This window comes from Ochotona princeps, chromosome 23, assembly GCF_030435755.1.
Source record: "Ochotona princeps isolate mOchPri1 chromosome 23, mOchPri1.hap1, whole genome shotgun sequence".
In the NCBI taxonomy this organism is placed as follows: Eukaryota; Metazoa; Chordata; class Mammalia; order Lagomorpha; family Ochotonidae; genus Ochotona; species Ochotona princeps.
The window spans coordinates 3,043,964-3,061,939 of record NC_080854.1 but is presented as its reverse complement, the minus strand read 5'-3'; the positions used below and the strand labels follow the sequence as shown (position 1 = coordinate 3,061,939).

Sequence of the window (17,976 nt, the reverse complement as noted above, 5' to 3'; positions counted from 1 at the left end):
TGTTCAGGTGACAGAGTTGGAAACCATAAGAACATGGGTGGTAGAATTGAGCTAAATGACAAAATAAAGAGACTAGTCTTGTCTCAATTCATCTGTGAAGTGTAGAGGGGGTCATCAAAAGACCCACATAAGTCATTTCAGTGGATCAAAGCCAAGCAAAATAATTTGGGGGACCAGAAGGCTCATCCTTCCTCTAGTGAGAATAAACCAACCTGAAACATGAGAAAGGAGTCACCATTCAGGGTCACCATTCAGGATCCACCTTGGGAGTTTCAAGTCATGCAGAAAAGTGGGACCTGTTAATCCTCCCTCAGGATTTTTCCAGCACACACACCCAGAGCATGGTTACCAAAACAAAAACTGAGGGGATAGAAAAAGTTCATATAGTAGGTAGTTGGTGATTAGAGCCTTTTTCATCCTAAACTGCTGTACTTCCTATATGCCTAAAAGTAGAATCCATCTGAAGCTTTAGCCAGAGCTAGGCAAATATTGTGTGTGGGGGATGGTGGATGTGTTCATGTTTTCTCAGAGCCACGGAGTGCCCAGGGTGGTTTTCACAGGGTCAGTCCCACTGGAGGGAAGGCAGACAAACCTTTTTAATGCCTCATGTTGTATACCAGAGCATATGTTACCAGGAAAGCTAAGTGGTGCTTTCCTGAGCTTAGTATAAAAAGAAAGAAACTGAGAAACAAGTGCAGACAGAAGTTGTACTTTCTCAGTGACCAGGTGAACTTGGAAGAGGGGAGGGGGAACCTCCTCCCAGGAGAGAGCTCAGAGTTGACGTGCCTTTTGAAATGAGAGGTAATGCAGTATCATTTATTTCAAAATGTATTCTTTCTTTATGCTAGGAAGTCTGATGAAATGCCATTTGGAACAAAGCATCATTCCTGTGATGTCCCTGAGAACAACGTCCAGAGTAGGGAAAATCTCAGTCAGCATGACAAGATGCACGTTTGTCAGCAGCCTTTTGAACACAATGGGAAAGCAAAACATTTCATCAGGAAGAAGTTACTCGTTACGTCTGAGAAAGTTTACATCCATGACCCATGTAATAAGCAGGCTGTCAATTGTGTAGAAAAAATTCAGGTTGATTGGAAAATGTTTCATAACAATCCTAACTTTGGCACACATCAGCAAACACAATCAGGAGAGAAACTGCATGAACGTTTCAAGAGTGAGAAATCTCTTGTGTATGAAACAGATGTGAAAGTAAATCAGATTACCCAAGCAGGAAGACATCAGTGTATATGTGGCTACTGTAAAAAATCTTTTAGCTATGAATCTCACCTTACAACCAATCAGAGAACTGACATAGGAGCAAGTTTCTATATGTGTAATGAATGCAAAGAAAACATGTGTCAGAAGTCAGAACTCACTGGAGATCAGATACTTCAGACTGGAGAGAAGGCAAATGAATGTGCTGAGGTTGGAAAAGCCTTTTACCAGCAATTATCTCTCAATAGACAACAGAGAATCCACACTGGTGAAAAGCCTTATGATTGTAGTGAGTGTGGAAAAGTTTTTATTCAGAGGTTATCCCTAATTAGACATCAGCGAATCCACACTGGGGAAAAACCTTATGTATGTAGTGAGTGTGGCAAAGCTTTTACTGCAAAGTCATCCCTAATAACACATCACAGAATCCACACTGGGGAAAAGCCTTATGAATGTAGCGAGTGTGGTAAAGCTTTTTCCCAGAAATCACAGCTAATCAGACATCAGAGAATCCACACTGGGGAAAAGCCTTATGAATGTAGCCAGTGTGGAAAAGGTTTTTCCTGGAAATCACATCTAATCAGACATCAGAGAATCCACACCAGGGAAAAGCCTTATGAATGTAGTGAGTGTGGTGAAGCTTTTTCCTTCAAATCATTTCTGACTTTTCATCAGAGAATCCACGCTGGGAAAACCCCTTATGAATGTAGCAAGTGTGGTAAAGCCTTTTCCCAGAAGTCACAACTAAGCTCACATCAGAGAATCCACACTGGGGAAAAGCCTTATGAATGTAGCGAGTGTAGAAAAGCTTTTTTCCGGAAATCACATCTAACTTCACATCAGAGACTCCACACTGGGGAAAAGCCTTATGAATGTAGCCAGTGTGGTAAAGCCTTTTCCCAGAAGTCACAACTAATCAGACATCAGAGAATCCACACTGGGGAAAAGCCTTATGAATGTAGCCAGTGTGGAAAAGCTTTTTTGCGGAAATCAGAGGCAATCAGACATCAGAGACTCCACACTGGGGAAAAGCCTTATCAATGCAGCCAGTGTGGAAAAGCTTTTTTCTTCAAATCAGAGCTAATCAGACATCAGAGAATCCACTTGCGGGAAAACCCTTATCAATGCAGCGAGTGTGGAAAAGCTTTTTTGTGGAAATCAGAGCTTATTAGACATCAGAGAATCCACACTGGGGAAAAGCCTTATGAATGTAGTGAGTGTGGAAAGGCTTTTTTCCGGAAATCACAGCTAAGCTCGCATCAGAGAATCCACACTGGGGAAAAGCCTTATGAATGTAGCGAGTGTGGAAAAGTTTTTTTGTGGAAATCAAAGCTAATCAGACATCAGAGAATCCACACTGGGGAAAAGCCTTATGAATGTAGCGAGTGTGGAAAAGCTTTTTTCCGGAAATCAGAGCTAATCAGACATCAGAGAGTCCACACCGGTCAAACCCTTACGAATATAGTGAGTGTGGAAAAGTTGTTTTCTGGGAATCAGAGCAAATCAGACATCCGAAAATCCACAGTGAAAAGCCTTATGAGGGTAAACACTGTGGAAAAGCTTTTTCCTGGAAATCACATCTAAACTGTACATCAGACAAGCCACTTGGGGGGAAAGCTTGATGAATGTAACCAGTTTGGAAAAGCTTCCTTTCCCAGAAATGACATCGAAGCTAATACCAGAGAATCCATAAATAGGAAATCCTTATAAATGTAGCCAGTGTGCAAAAAGTTTTAGTCATAATTCATCTCTAATCATAACTAACAGATTCCACACAGGGAAAAAGCCTTATGCATGTAGCCAGTGTGGTAAAGTTTCTTGCGCAAAATTGGGCCTAATCAGACATCAGAGAATGCATACTGGACAAAAGTGAGTGTAATTATTTCAAATTTTCTTTTTCTCCTTCCTGTGTCTCTGGAGGTGGAATGCTAGAAGGCATTCCCACCCTCCCAACCACCCAGGTACCCAGGGATGGAGACTGGCCGTCATGACCAACTCAGGGTCCTTAGTGGTATATAATCCAAGGGTTCTGCCTAGGTGGTTTCAATAGTTCTGATATGTTGTCGCACTGACTTAAGGGAATAGTTTGTATGCCCATTGACTGACATAGTAAACCTTAAGAGTCTTCATTTACCCAGATATTTGTTGTCCTCGTTTGGCTGGGGTGGTTGTCCAATTTATTCTGTCCTCCCTCTGTGATGGTCCAGATGTCCTATGCAGGGCTCAGTGAGCTAACATATTCTATGTTGGCTGAGCCAGCTGCACACTGAACCTTTTTTACTGAGAAGCATTAGTTCTGAAAAGTGGGCCTTGACCTGAGCCAGTTAACCAGGTCCCAACTGGACTCCCACCAATGGGGCTCATGGACCCAGCACTAACTGTGCAGACTGCCCAATGGCCAAGGCCAGGAGGTACAGGCCCTGCCAGTTCTCCTACCCCCAGGCCACATGGAACCGGCATCAGTCACACTTATGAGCCTAAGGATTTGGGCCAAGCAACTTGGGCTTCACTGGATCCCCCACTCCCAGGGCTGACAGACCTAGCACTCACTACAAAGGCAGGTCAAGGACACCGGCCAACTAACTCATATACCTCTGAATACCCCAGGACCTTGGGCTCACAAACCTGGCACCAACTTTAAAATCCAACCAGGGTCTCAGCCCAGCAAAGCAGACCATGTTGGGCACTTCACCACTGGAGCTCATGAGCCCAGCATCTACCTTCCTGACTGGCATGAACCACCTCACCTCGTCAAGCCCTGATGGGTGCTGCAACCTGCCTCAGTCAAGTTTGCACCCAACTTCAGCTCATGCTGCTGGATTCTACAGCCTAACCAAGCATAGCCAGCCCCCAGTCCTAACCCTGATGTGAACCGGCTTTTGTTGTAGACCAATCTAGGCCTCGTGCAACCCATCGTAGTTCTCAGATCTGCAAGTGGATGTTTTAACGGGCCCATCCTGACCCCTTTCTACAATTAGGTAATCCAAGCTTGACACACAAGGCACAGGTGATTTTCTCCCTCAGAAGGAAGTGCACATGATGCTGGATTGACCATATCTAAATTTCTCGCATTGTACAGGTTAGTTCGAGGAAAAAAGTAGTTCATGTTTGCTTGGATATGAGTGGTGTATTTCTCTTGTTTGTTTGCTTGTTTGTTTTCTTTTTCTATTTACTCCCCATCCAGTATCTACAACGATGTGCTCTGGGGCAAAAGTCATTGCTGCTTATGTGATTAACCCCTTGGTGTACAGTTAGATCATCTCTCTGGACCTGTGTTTTCCCTCCTTAATAGTGAGAAGGTTGAACTTGAAGGTCCCTTGGGACTTTATCTCTCCAGCAGTCTTCTCCCTGGGACTACCATTTCATTTTCATGCATAAAATTTGCTGGGAACCGAAGCTCTAGGTACTGAGGACAAGTATTATAGTCAACCTGAGATTTCTCAGTGACTTGAGTAAAGATTTAAGAAAAACTTTGGTTCCTGCCAGAATTTTTGTCATTTGGGTATTTTACTTCTGTCTACAAGAATCTGTTTTTTGGGGGGAGTTGGGCGGCTTCACACAAGCACCTGTCATTAACTGGCTGCCACACAGCACAGAGCGAACAGCCATCATTCGCCTTGCTGCTGTGGGGTGTGGCCTGGCCCAAGGTGGAGTGCTTGTTGGGGCATAGGGAGGTGGTCTGGCTGGGCCCTGGAGAATGGTTGCAGATTGGACTGAGGAGACCTGTTGCCTCATGTTGAGGTAAGTATAACAAGCCTTGGGATTCCCTAAGTACAAGATCCATGAATTGATCATGGATGAGGGTAATATGAGTATGAGGGAAGACCACTGAAGGAATATGCTGCAGATGATGAATGACTACTGAGGGACTTCTAGCTGGGTTTTGGCTCATTCTGGTGAGCACAAATGCCAGAATAGGGGTGGCAATCTGGATCAGACATGGCTGTGATGCCCGTCAAATTGGGTGTGGAATGATAGTAGTATGTGCCAAACAGGGTTAGACTCCAGGACCCACTGGTAATCATTAGAGCCATGGTGGTTGTATAATGGACTGGACTAAATCTCAGTACCCACTGAACCTCATGAGAGCTGTGTTGGCACAGACCAGGTGTGTCTGGGCTGTAGCACAAAAAAAACAAAAGCAAAATGGTTGTGGACACGTTGGGAAAGGCCATTGTTGCTGCAAGGTTAGAAGGTGGACTAATTTAGTCTCAGCTATTGACTCACCAGTGTGTATGTGAGATCTTCCACTGCAAGGAGACCTGACAGAGAAGTTCAGGGAACTCCTCTGTCAGGATCCAGTCCCTGTATTAGGTGACTACAAGACCAAAGACAGCAGCACGGGCCAAGCTGGCAATTGTTCCCACCAGCACATGTGTGGGTCAGGACTGATGTCAGGTCATGCTGGCCCAGTTCACAACACGCACTAGAGGATAAGAGAATCATAAGGTATGCAAAACATGCTGGGATCGTTCCCAATATTCAGTCCATTTTAGAAGCGGGATTCAGGGCTGGCTGGGCAGGCAGTGGCTCCCATCAATAGGCACCAGACATGGGGGAAATTGTTTTGTTTGCTTGGGTGTTTATTTGTTATTATTGATTACATTGCATTATGTGATATTGTCTCATAGGCTCTGGGATTCCCCCATACCCTCCCCCCATGGTGGATTCCTCCACCTTGTTGTATTACAGTTCAAACTCAGTCAAGATTCTTTCATTGTAAGCATAGAGTCCAGCATCTTATTGCCCAGATAAATGGAACAGTTTCTTGGGGAGACCATTTCTGGTCTGAAGGTAGAGCTGGCAGAATATCATCCCAATCAATGAAAAGCCACAACATAACATCAACAACAATTTGCAACATTATGGAGTTAATTGACATGGGATTGAGTAACAAATATGTTCAAAAATGCAAGTTCTTAATCACTTCCTGTGACTACTTCACTGACTTTTCAATTCTAGTTTATACCCAGAAACGGCTGCTATACTCCTTAAAATGGCTATAGGGTACTATTTAGCTGTCTCCTGTCTATTTTCATTTTAGCCTTCAGCAGTTTATACTGTTGAAGCTTACTTTTGCTGAACTTGGCAGATTTGGGGATAGTCTAAACTGGCTTATAACCCTAACTAGGCATGTATGAACAGTTGAAGTGCAGAACAGTTTTAGGAGGGTGTGCAGAGAAATCTTCAATACCCTAGTGAGGAGTAACTAATCTTTGTGTCCTATTTAGTAAGGCATGTGTGAGTACAAGCTGACCGTTTCCTGTCTGGTTCCAGGCTTTCCTTGTTCTCTATATATTTCAATTTGTGTATAAGTGTGTGTGTGTGTGTGTTTTGGGGGTGGGGAGCTCCGAAGCCACCTTGATGGTCATTGCAAGATAGGATAGGGATCCCAAGTTGGAACTGAGGACCATAGGAAGCTCCTCTCAGACATGGGGGAAATTGTGCCAGGACATACTACAGCACCTGTCATGAAATGCTGAGTTGAGGCATGTCATACCAGATAGCTGGAACACCCACTAACGCTTGTGATACCAGTGGGTTGAATGGTGAAAGCCTTGTGGGGAGCTTTTAAGGGTGTCTCCTGCTGGGCCAATGCTCCCACTAGTAAGCTAGAGAACTTGAACCAGGGGCAGACCAGTCTGGGCAGAGGCCTACATGTGAGCTGAACTAGGGAGAGAGCCAAGATGGGCTAAAAAACTGTATTTTGCTGTGCAGGCTGGTTGGGCTTCACCTCCATACCAGCTGGCACATTTTGGGCAATTCCCATCTGGCAAGATTGCAGAAGCACCTGATGAGTTCAAGATCTGCAGCTGGAAGTGGGCCCAGTAGGGAAGCTTTCGGCACATCGCAGATGAGCTGCAAATCCCAATTTTTTTTAAAGATTTATTTCATTTTTATTACAAAGTCAGATATACAGAGAGAAGGAGAGATAGGAGGTGGAGCTGCCAGGATTAGAACCGTCAACCATATGGGATCCTGGCGGATTCAAGGAGAAGACCTTAGTCACTAGGCCACGCCATCGGGCCCGGCAAATCCCAATTGTGAGCATGAGAATCAAGGCTGGAGTAGGCCTGGCTAGATGGGCAGTGGCTCCCATTGCCATGTGTGTGAAGTGGACAGTGGTGTCATTTGGGTTCCAACACATATATAGTTGCATCTGAGCTGAATGAGATGTGGGGCAAACTAGACCAGTCTGATGTACCTGCTGGCATGTTGAAAACTCAGGGCTGGGGGTTGGCCTGGCAAGGGTATTTGGGTTTCACCCTGACTAGGCTGCAATTCCTGCTAGTGAATGTGAGGGCTGAGTATGTGATGGGCAGTGCTGGGTTGGGCTGCAAGATCCACTGCCTTATGTAAAAGCCATGTTTGAGACAGAACTGACCCAACCATTGCAATTGCCATTGTGAGCACAGACTGACATGGGTGATAGAATAAGCTGGACCCTGTACTAGCAACCACATGCAAGAGTCAGGTGTGGGATTACCTCAGAAAAAGTTACTTGGGGATAGGCCCAACCGTACCACTGGAGTTTGAACTCCAACCAAGGGGGGAACCTCAGGATCTGTGGAGTGACTGTGGAATTCATGTATCAAAGCTGGACCTCCTCAGTTGCTAGGATGGAAGAGTGGATGGCATCCCCGGATGTGTATGAAGCTTATGACAGTCTTGTGGCCTGCGGAGCACATCTGGTGCCATATCAGAGGAAGGAGAGCAGAAAAAATTGGACAACTACTGCAGCCAGGCATTGATAGTAAATATCTGGGTGAATGGAGACTCTAAACTGGACTGTATCAGCCAGTGGACCTTGGAAGGATTTCCTCATCCATGGATTGGTCAGATCAACAAGTCAGGATTATTGAGGCTGCTTCTGTGGCACCCTCAGAGCATGCCCCACATCAGGGATCCTAGGATGCCATTGGGTGGCCATTCCCCATCCCTGCTTACTGGTGCAGTGCAAAAGCTGCATGTCGCTCCTGTATTTTCTGCTCTAACCCATGATGCAGGAGTAGGAAAAAATGGAAGCTATTTTGTCACCCAAGCTCCCTTAGTCCTTAAAATTCGTATCCATCAAAAATTGGTAAACATTAAAAATAAAAAACAAATTTTTACAGAAAGGTTCAATAAAAGACTAGTTTGATTCTCTCTTGTGACCTGCATATAAGTAACAAGCAACCATTATGCAAATGTACCACTGTGCTTCCTATTCTCCAAGAATGTATCATGGAAATGTATCAAAGTGGAACTGGATGTATGGATATTTACAGTGATTTTTATAAGCTCTCATAACAATTATTACTGATTCTTGGAAGTTTGAATGCAGAATGCAGGTATAAAATGTGGTTTGTAAGGAATTAGGAACCAGTAGATACCAGAATCAGCACTAACCAGATACTCTGAAAGACAGAGGGGGGAAATGTGCTTATAGTGTGTCTGCAGGAGCTCATGATGGTTTTCAGGTCTCTGTGCCAATGCAAGGCGATATCCCATTATCATGTGCTGTTATTCTCAGCCCCATAACCTTCCCTTGGGTTGCTTTATAATGACAGTTCCTAAGGTGAGCTCCAATGATGCTGTTGTTCACTTGAATTTTCCTCTGGAAGACACTGTAGAGCTGTCAATACTGAAAGGCCTCTGCTCTCAGGGACAGTTACATGGTTTCTCCCTTGATGCTTGAGAGTGGTCCCTGGGAGCAGTGTTTCTCCTAGCATTGGTCCTCAATATCTGAAATGCAGGTTCTACTATTACACTACCAACTGAAAGTTTTCAAAGATTGGAAGGAGGATGATGTGGGGGTGAAGGTGAACCTTTGCTCTTGATCACCCACTTGAAAAGAACAGCACCGGCCCAGTACAAGATGCAGTGGTGCAGTGGCTAAATCTCATATTGCACATGCCAGAATCACATAAGGTCATCAATTTATATTCCAGCTTCTCCACATCCTATTCAGTTTCCTGCTTGTATCCTGGCAAAGTAGTTGATGAGGCCGCAAAGCCTTGGGAGAATATACCCAACGTGGGAGATCCATGTGAGGCTCCTGGTGCCTGGATTTTAATTGGCTCAACTCTGGCCACTGCAGCACTTGGCAGCTGAACCAGGAGATGCAAGAGCTTTCTCTTGGTATCTCCTGCTTTCTGTAGATGTTGCAAATAAAAATAAATAAATCTTTATTGAAGAAAATTTCCAGATGACACTTTGCTGGTAGTGTGTAGGATATATATCTCCAAATTTCTAGATAGGAATGGCAGATCTCTTAATAGTAATTCATAAATATTTATTGACTAGTGAATATTTGAAGCATTACTGATCCTTAAGAATGAAAGCACTGTGTTATTTTTTGGTATTATTTTCCTCGACATAACTGTCCTAAGATAGGTATACAAAATGAGGCTCAGGGGTCAAATTCACAGTGCAAACATGTGCCTGTTCTGGGTCTCAAACCTAGGATTGATGATCCCATAGACTCTCTGTGTCTACCATGCACTGCTCAAGCAGACCCTCAGCACCACAAGGTGTCTTGCATTTCATTTCTAATGAAATTGTATTGGGTGGGGGAAGCTTTAGCATATGCTAGTCTGAAAGAATTAAGTAGTGTAAGGAGTACTGTTACACCAAGTGATTTGTGCTGGGTTGCATGGGTTGCTGTCATGGAGCTGGCTTGTTGACAAAGTCACCCTGTGCCTACAGAACCACACTAGAGATAATGTGGGGTGTGGGGACGGAAGGCCAAGTAGAGTGATGCAGGGGCTTACATGTGGGAAGCAGAGGTGGAGCAGGCTGCGCAGTGTCACTACAGGGAATCTGTGAACCTTTTCCGTCTTTCTTTTAATCCCTATTTCTCAAAGAGTTAGGCTACACATACACACACACACACACACACACTCACACACACACTAGGTCCATACCATAGTTTATATAGCAAGAGCTCAATATTGAGAATTAGGAAACATGGATGTCCCTAGGCACTAATTCGTCACCCCAAAGTCCTCAGTGCTCATTGGGGTTGTGGTCAGCAGTATAGCCCTGTACCCAATGGGTGCACTGACCAGCCACAGAGCAAAGATGGTGCCAGCTGCCTGAAAAGCAAACCGGGTGGGCTCTGCCCTTCACATATGAGCCAAGATTGGCCAATGAAGTGGAGGCTGTGCTCCACAGGCTCGATCTGCATAGCAAAGATGTTGCTGCCTGTTCCAAAAGCAATCAGGGGTGGCCTGCGCCCTCTTTTCATCAGCCATATCCCCATGTGCAAGCACTTAATCCTCCTTTCTCAGGTTCCTTGTTTAGTTCCTTAACCAGTTGGTTTCATATCTTTCCTATGGCAAATCTAAAGTGTAGTCGGGATCTAATATTTAAGAACTTTGAAATATAATTTAGGATAAGATTACTAGCATATCATAGAGATTCCTTAAAAGTTAAACAAATTTCCACTTGTCATTTTTAGTATATTCACACTGGCATGACAGTAGAGAGTAGCTTTAAAAATGGATGCAGAAAGTTTCTCTCCGGTTCAGATTCACAAGCTATGCATCCACCCACACACCCATCCATTTATCCCTCCATCCATCCAGTGTTTTTTTCTGTCTTCCTTGGATATAGCATTATTAAATGTGAAGTTCTGAAAATAAATTCTATGATCAAGCTTATGTTTTTAAATGCCATCTTGCCACTCACACAGCTGAATAAAATCTCCCAAGAATTCACGTTTATCATGGGAAATAAGGTTAGTAACACACATTCAAACTAATAGAATGTTTGGAGAGGATAAAATAAGTAATGCTAAACACATGTTTAGCACTGTGCCAGAAACTAAGAAATATTCAATCACTTTCAGCTATATTCTTATTACTACTAATAGGATGAAGGTTCATTTTGGAGAGCTGTGCTATTGCTCCAGATTATACTAACCCTAGGAGAAAACGTTGTTAGGATGATGTTTCATTTAGCAGTTATTCACTGGGTGCAGGCTAAATATGCTATGTTATGCTGGCCAGTGTGAAAAGCACACAGGATTCCATTAGTTTGTGGATCTCAACGTTAATATCAGTACAAGCATATGAAATGCATCAGTCTGTGCAAGTGGGAGAAAGTTACAAAAACTTTTTGAAAGGGTGGGATTTAAGACTGCCCCACCCAAAAAAAGAAAGAAAGAAAGAAAGAAAGAAAGAGGGCCCAGCACGATAATGTAGTGGTTAAAGTCCTTGCCTTGCACGCACCAGGATCCCATATGGGCGCCAGTTTAATTCCCAGTGGACCTGCTTCTCATCCAGCTCCCTGCTTGTGGCCTGGGAAAGCAGTCGAGGATGGCCCAAAGCCTTGGGACCCTACACCCACGTGTGAGACCTGGAAGAGCTCCTAGTTTTGGATTGGCTAGCTACTTGAGGAGTGAGTCATTGGAGGGAAGATCTTTCTCTTTGTCTCTCCTCATCTCTGTATATCTGTTTTTCCAATACAATAAATAAATCAAAAAAAAAAAAGAAAGAGAAAAAATGTAAAAAATGTGGGGTTGTTTCTTGTTTCCAATGTGGTAGCCTAATGGCTAAAGTACATATCATGCAGGTGCTCGGATCCATACCATGTCCTAGCAGCCCTGTTTCCTATTCAGCTCCCTGCTTGTGGCCTGGAAAAGCAATCAAGGGCAGCCAAAGCCTTGGGAAAGTGCCCCCCTGTAGGAAACTCAGAAGAATCTTCTGACTCCTTCCTTCAGATCGACTCCAGTCTGGCCCTTTTGGTTGGTTTGGAAGTGACTCAGCAGGCAGAAGAAAAATCCTCCCTGTCTCTCCTCTCTGCATATCTGATTTTCCAAAAAATAAATCCTTGAAAAAGTGTATAGGATTTCATTAGGTTGAAATAGAATACTGAAGTTGAAATGTATTCCATATAGTTTGCCGTATTTTAAATTTCATTCTAGAGATTGCAAACTTTATTGTGAACAGTCGGGTTGCAAACATAGAGTGACACTAGAAATCTTTTTTTAAGACATATTTAATAACAAGAATGCGAATGAGTAGATGAAGGAGATCACTTAGCTCATAATTGTGCTAAAGCATCACAGGAAATGATTAAGGAGTAGCAGAAAAATGTCATTCTGGAGCTGAAAATCCAGGAGTATTGTGACAATAGTTGGCAAGAGACATCCCATCACAGAAGTTGGAAGCACAAGAGAGAAGTCATTGTGGATATAAGGAACAGAAAAAGGCTAAACGTGTAAGAGACGCACTCTGGCAGTAACCAGTCCCTAACCACTGCTTCCACCCTGCACTGTGAGTGCCATACTGATCCATTCCTGAAGGCTCTAGAGAATTTATTTAACTTTTATTATTGTTATTATTATTACCAATTTATGATACATTTCCAGAGGCCCTCAGATTGTTCTTGCCCTTCCACAAAATCCCTCCCCCTATCTCTGAGTTCCTCTACATTATTACTACAGTATAGTTTTTCATAGACAGTCATATGTCCTTCTATCCGGGCATGGACAATTGCAAAGAGTCCAGCATGGTATTGTCAAGATACAGTTAAACAGTTTCATTGGGAGTCCATCTTTGGAAGTAGAGATGCTGCATTGTATCCTCACATCTGGATATATTGGTCTCCATTACACAGTTACTATACATCCCTCTTAAATGAAAAGCTACAAAATCAACAACAGGCAGATAAGAAGAGTTAAAAATAACATGAAGTTGGGCCCGGCAGCGTGGCCTAGCAGCTGAAGTCCTCGCCTTGAATGCCCCAGGATCCCATATGGGCGCCGGTTCTAATCCCGGCAACTCCACTTCCCGTCCAGCTCCCTGCTTGTGGCCTGGGAAAGCAGTTGAGGCCGGCCCAATGCTTTGGGACCCTGCACCTGCGTGGGAGACCTGGAAGAGGTTCCTAGTTCCCGGCTTCAGCTCGACACAGCACCGGCCCGTTGCGGCTCACTTGGGGAGTAAATCATCAGACGGAGGATCTTCCTCTCTGTCTCTCCTCTGCATATCTGACTTTGTGATAAATAAATAAATAAATGTTTTTTAAAAAATGACATGAAGTTAAATAACATGCTACTGCTTGACTAAAGTGTCACTGAAGAAAGGAAAAATGAAATCAAGAACCTTCTTGAAGAAAAGCATACTACCGTATGATCTATGTAAGTGAAGAATTTGAAGAGAAACAGTGTTTTGAAGAGATGAAACTAAATAAAAAATGAGATAATTTCTGTTGAGTTTTTGTTGGTGAGGAATGTCTCCTTTAGGAAACAAATGGGTTTTGTTATTTTAATCTATTACATTTGATTGATGAATATAAGCCATTTACATTAAGGCTTAATATAAATAGGTGGTAATTTGTCCCTGTCATTGTAACAATAGTTTGTTCATTGATTTAATCTTTGTTGTTATTTTACTGGGATGTTCTTCTCATTTGCCTTTGGTTTTGGTGGGGGATATTCCTTTCCTCCATCAAGAGGAGATTTTTTTAAAAGATTCGTTTATTTTTATCACAAAGTCAGATATACAGAGAGGAGGAGAGACAGAGAGGAAGATCTTTCATCCGATGATTCACTCCCCAAGTGACCGCAACGGCCAGTGCTATGCCAATCCGAAGCCAGGATCCAGGAATTTTCTTCCATGTCTCTGACATGGGTGCAGAGTTCCAAGGCTTTAGTCTGTCCTCAACTGCTTTCCCAGGCCACAAGCAGGGAGCTGGATGGGAAGTGGAACTACCGGGAATAGAACCGCTGCCCATATGGGATCCTGGGGCATTCAAGATGAGATCTTTAGCTGCTAGACCATGCCCCTGGGCCCAACAGAACATTTTTAAGTATCCTTTGTAAGGCATTGGGAGAGGCATATTCTTTTAACTTTTATTTACTGTGGAAGATGTTTATTTCACTTTCAAACACAAAGAAAAGCTTTGCTGTGTACATTATCCTGGGCTGACATTTATTTGCCTTAAGAATCTGGAATATGTCACTCCATTCTCTTCTGGCCTGTACAGTTTCCTGTGAGAGGTCTCCTGTAAATTTAATTGGCATCCCTTTATATGTCAGTTGGTTTTTTTTTCACATGTACATTTAAGGATCTTTTACTCATGTTGGATTGAAGGCAGGTTGATTATCATGTGTTTTGGTGAAGATTGCATTTTGTTGATGCTACTGGGAGTTCTGTGCCCCTCCTGGATGCTTTTTCCCAATTCTTCCTCTAGATTAGGGAAATTTTCTCTTATTGTTTCATTAAAAACATTTATAAACCCAGTTTCTCTCTCGGCACCTTCTAGGACTCCCCTAATTTTTATATTTTGCCTTTTAAGAGTGTCTTCCAATACTTGAGTAATTTTTTAGCTTGATCCAGTTCTGCTTCCAGCTTATTTGTTTCCTCCTGGTCAAAAGAAATATCTTCCTATTCTGAGATTCTTACTTTTGCTTTCTTCATTCTATTTTGAAGCCTGTTCATTATACTTTTAATTTGCTCCCCTGTATTTATTTCTGATATATCAGCTTTCATTTGATTGATTTCTGGCGTGACAAATTTCTTGAGTTCCTTGAATGCCTTTTTACGTGCTTCTGGTTGTTAATAAGAATTTTTATAACAAGTGTTTTGCATTCTGTATCCCCTATTGATTCAATGTCTCCCTCAGTTTAGTCTGTTCTCGGCCAAGGGTTTTGTTCCTTTGCAGGGGGATTCTTCCATAATATTCATTGTGCATTTGTCTCTTCTGTTGCTCTTGGTCATTGTACTTCCGTTTAGCAGATTCTTCTCCTTGGGGCAGGAGTCTAATCTGCATCACCCACAGTTCTGCCATTCAGCGTTACTTATTGCCATTGGCATAGCAATCTTTGTCTGCAGTCATTTGTGCCACTCTCTCCAGTGAGCTTCAGGTCTGGGTTATTATGATAGACTTCCACCATGGTCCCCATTACCCCAGCTCCTGGTTCACCACTGCACCCCTGGCTCACCTCCTGTGATATGTGCTTAGGCTGTGCTGTTGTCTGTGCAAGCTTTCTCTCACTTCTGGTTTTAGCAGTTCCCAGGGTTAGGGAGACAACAGCAGTCCTAGGTTGTTGGAGGTGCTAATGCTGATGGAATATGTTGTGGGTTAGTTTTCAGGGAACCCAGACCTATTTTGACCTGTTTAATGCCAAAGTTGGTATTTTCTCTGTGGGACCATTGAAATGCACTCAAGTCAGTGAGTTCTCTCCCAGGTCAGTGCAGGCACACATCACTGTTGTCCCTGCAGTTATAAAGTCTTTCCATACTGTACAAAATGGCACCTGATGTGTCATTAGTAGAGTTCTTGATCTGCTGGCCTTCAGGTCTGAGGGCCACTCTGACCTTTCTTGGGTGTAACCTGTCGGAATCCACATTGGTGCAATTCTCTGAGCGTGAAATCAGCTCCGTCACAGCTCAGGGCATTCACAGTCCTGTCCCATAGCCATTGTCTCCCTATACAAAATGGTGTCCATTTTGGCTCTAGGGGGCAGACTGGGCTGTGAAATCTACCCTGTTCTCACACTGCCTGTCTGGACATGCCACTCTGTCTCTGCTCCTGTTCAAATCAAACAGACCAGCAAGATGGGCTGTTCCTTGTCTCAGTTCTCCTGGGTTTCTGGGGAACGTCCTTTCCCACCTTATTGCTGATGGAGTTCCAGCTGCTGGTGCAGTTCAGTTTCCCACTGGCTGAATGCTGCCAGGTTAGTGATCACTGCAATACCACATTGTTGTGTTCACTGCTTTCCCTTGTCTGTCAGTCTCCAGGTGCCCCTCTGCTGTCATTCTGTTCTCTCCTGTTTCCTGGAATGTGTCCTCTCTATTTCACACTGGCTAATGTTTCTCTGTCCGTTTAAATGTGTTCTGATCTTTATTGCACAATTTTGGTTCTTTCCTCCTAAGTCTTAAAGGACATACCTCATAACCAATACATTGACCATTAAATCTTAATTGGGTTGGAACCAGCGCCGTACCCCTGTGGGTAAAATCAACGCCAGGATCCCATATGAGCACTGGTTAGTGTCCGTGAGGTCCTGCTTCTCATCCAGTTCCCTGCTTGCAACCTTGGAAAGCAGTCAAGGACAGCCCATAGCCTTGGGACCCTGCACCCACGTGAGAGACCTGGAAAAAGCTCCTGGCTCCTGGCTTCAGATCAGGTCAGCACAAACCATTGTGGCCACTTGGGGAGTGAAGCAGTGGAAGGAACAGATCTTTCCCTTTGTTTCTTCTCTGATTTTTCAATACAAATAAATCAATCTTTGTAAAAAAAAAAAAATCAACATTAATTTTACAGGCATATTGGAACTATAGCAAAACACTTTGGAAAAACAAAGGCAAGAGAGCCTGAGAAGCCGAACTAGGAATTGGGATCAATGGTAATGAGTGGCTCATTTTTATATGGGATGAACCAAATGAGATGGAAGCACAGCCTGCGAGACTGGGAAATGAAGGTGTCATTGGTAATGAGCAGCAATGGGTAGACATTGGGATGAACGGTAGCCAGCACTGCTTGTAGTTTGCGGCAGCCATGAGACATCATCAGGAGGAGGCATCCACTTGGCAGCAGTGGCATAGTCAGTCATCTGGAAGCAGATACAGAGTCTCTCCCCAGAGGTTAGAAGTTATAAACTGCAGGATATGTTCAGGGAGGTAAAGGGCAGAGTTTAAGATTATAGAGCAAGGCAAGAAACAATGATGGAGACAAAAAGGGAAAAGGCTAGAAAAATGTAACCTGGGTGTCATTAAAGGGGAGAATGTTTTTCAGGAATAATCTAGATGCCACATACATGAATAATGCAGATGGTTGATATGGAAGAACACAAAGAGACAGGATAGATGGGTTGACTGTGTTGAAGCTTAAATTTAGAGATATAGACCTTTGAGCAACATACACAAAATATATTGGTGTACTGATGAGAAACTCCCAAGGCCACGTTGAGCATTTAGTGTCAGAATCATGTGGGTTGGGATCATGGGATCAGTTTCCTCCAGGTGGGGATGTTTGACCCATGCTGCACACATTTGTATGACCCCCCCATTCATATTCAACCCTCATGGATGCAGGATTTTTTAGGAGAGTAAGGGGATCTGATATTTCAGAATCTGGAATCACCACCTGCATGGCGTATCCTTGGCGAAGCAAAGGACTGGGTGAGATGTAATTTCTCTGTGTGTCTGACATAGGAATGGACCTGGTCCACTTCCTCTCTCCAGATTCTCCTTTGGAGCATACAAGTTGTCTGTTCCTCCTAGAGGAAAGAATAAACCTTGGAACATTTGGCTGTGAGCTAGAATTATCAAAGAGGTGAGAAGCTTTCTCCCAGAGGCAAGCACCTCAGTGTTCTCTGCAGGAGGCTTCCCCAATGTGTCACCAGTCCCAGTGTCGACAGAAGCAAGAGGGTTCTTGAAGTCTCTGGCAAAGAATAGAAACTTGCACAAACAATAACGAAAAGGCTACATTACAGGTAGTTTACTGGTAAAGTTGGAGCCTGCAATGCAGCATCCCATATGCATATTGGTTCATGTCCCATGTACTCCACTTGCATTTCAGCTGCTTGCTGATGCACTGCAAGATGTCCCAAGCGCTTGAGTTCCTGAGTGCTTGTGGGAGACCTCTATGAAGTACCTGTCTCCTTTCTTCAGCCTGGCCAAGCCACTGGTCCCTGTGGCAATTCGGGGAGGTGGCATTTGGATGATATCCATGAACTACAGCATGGATGATTTCTCTGTCTCTTTAACTTTCAAACACATACATAGTTCTTAAAAAGTACATTGTGAGAATATGGTCCATATATGATGG

At 43.7% G+C, this 17,976-nt stretch overlaps 1 protein-coding gene across 1 annotated transcript; it reads left to right on the top strand.

Annotated features, from left to right (window-relative positions):
* Nucleotides 1-861: 861 nt before the first annotated feature.
* Nucleotides 862-2,837, top strand: LOC131483079 (zinc finger protein 883-like). The gene is given in 3 exon segments (XM_058679989.1): nt 862-1,771; nt 1,940-2,662; nt 2,665-2,837. Coding segments are annotated over 3 exon segments (1,806 nt in total).
* The last annotated feature ends 15,139 nt before the right edge of the window (nt 2,838-17,976 follow it).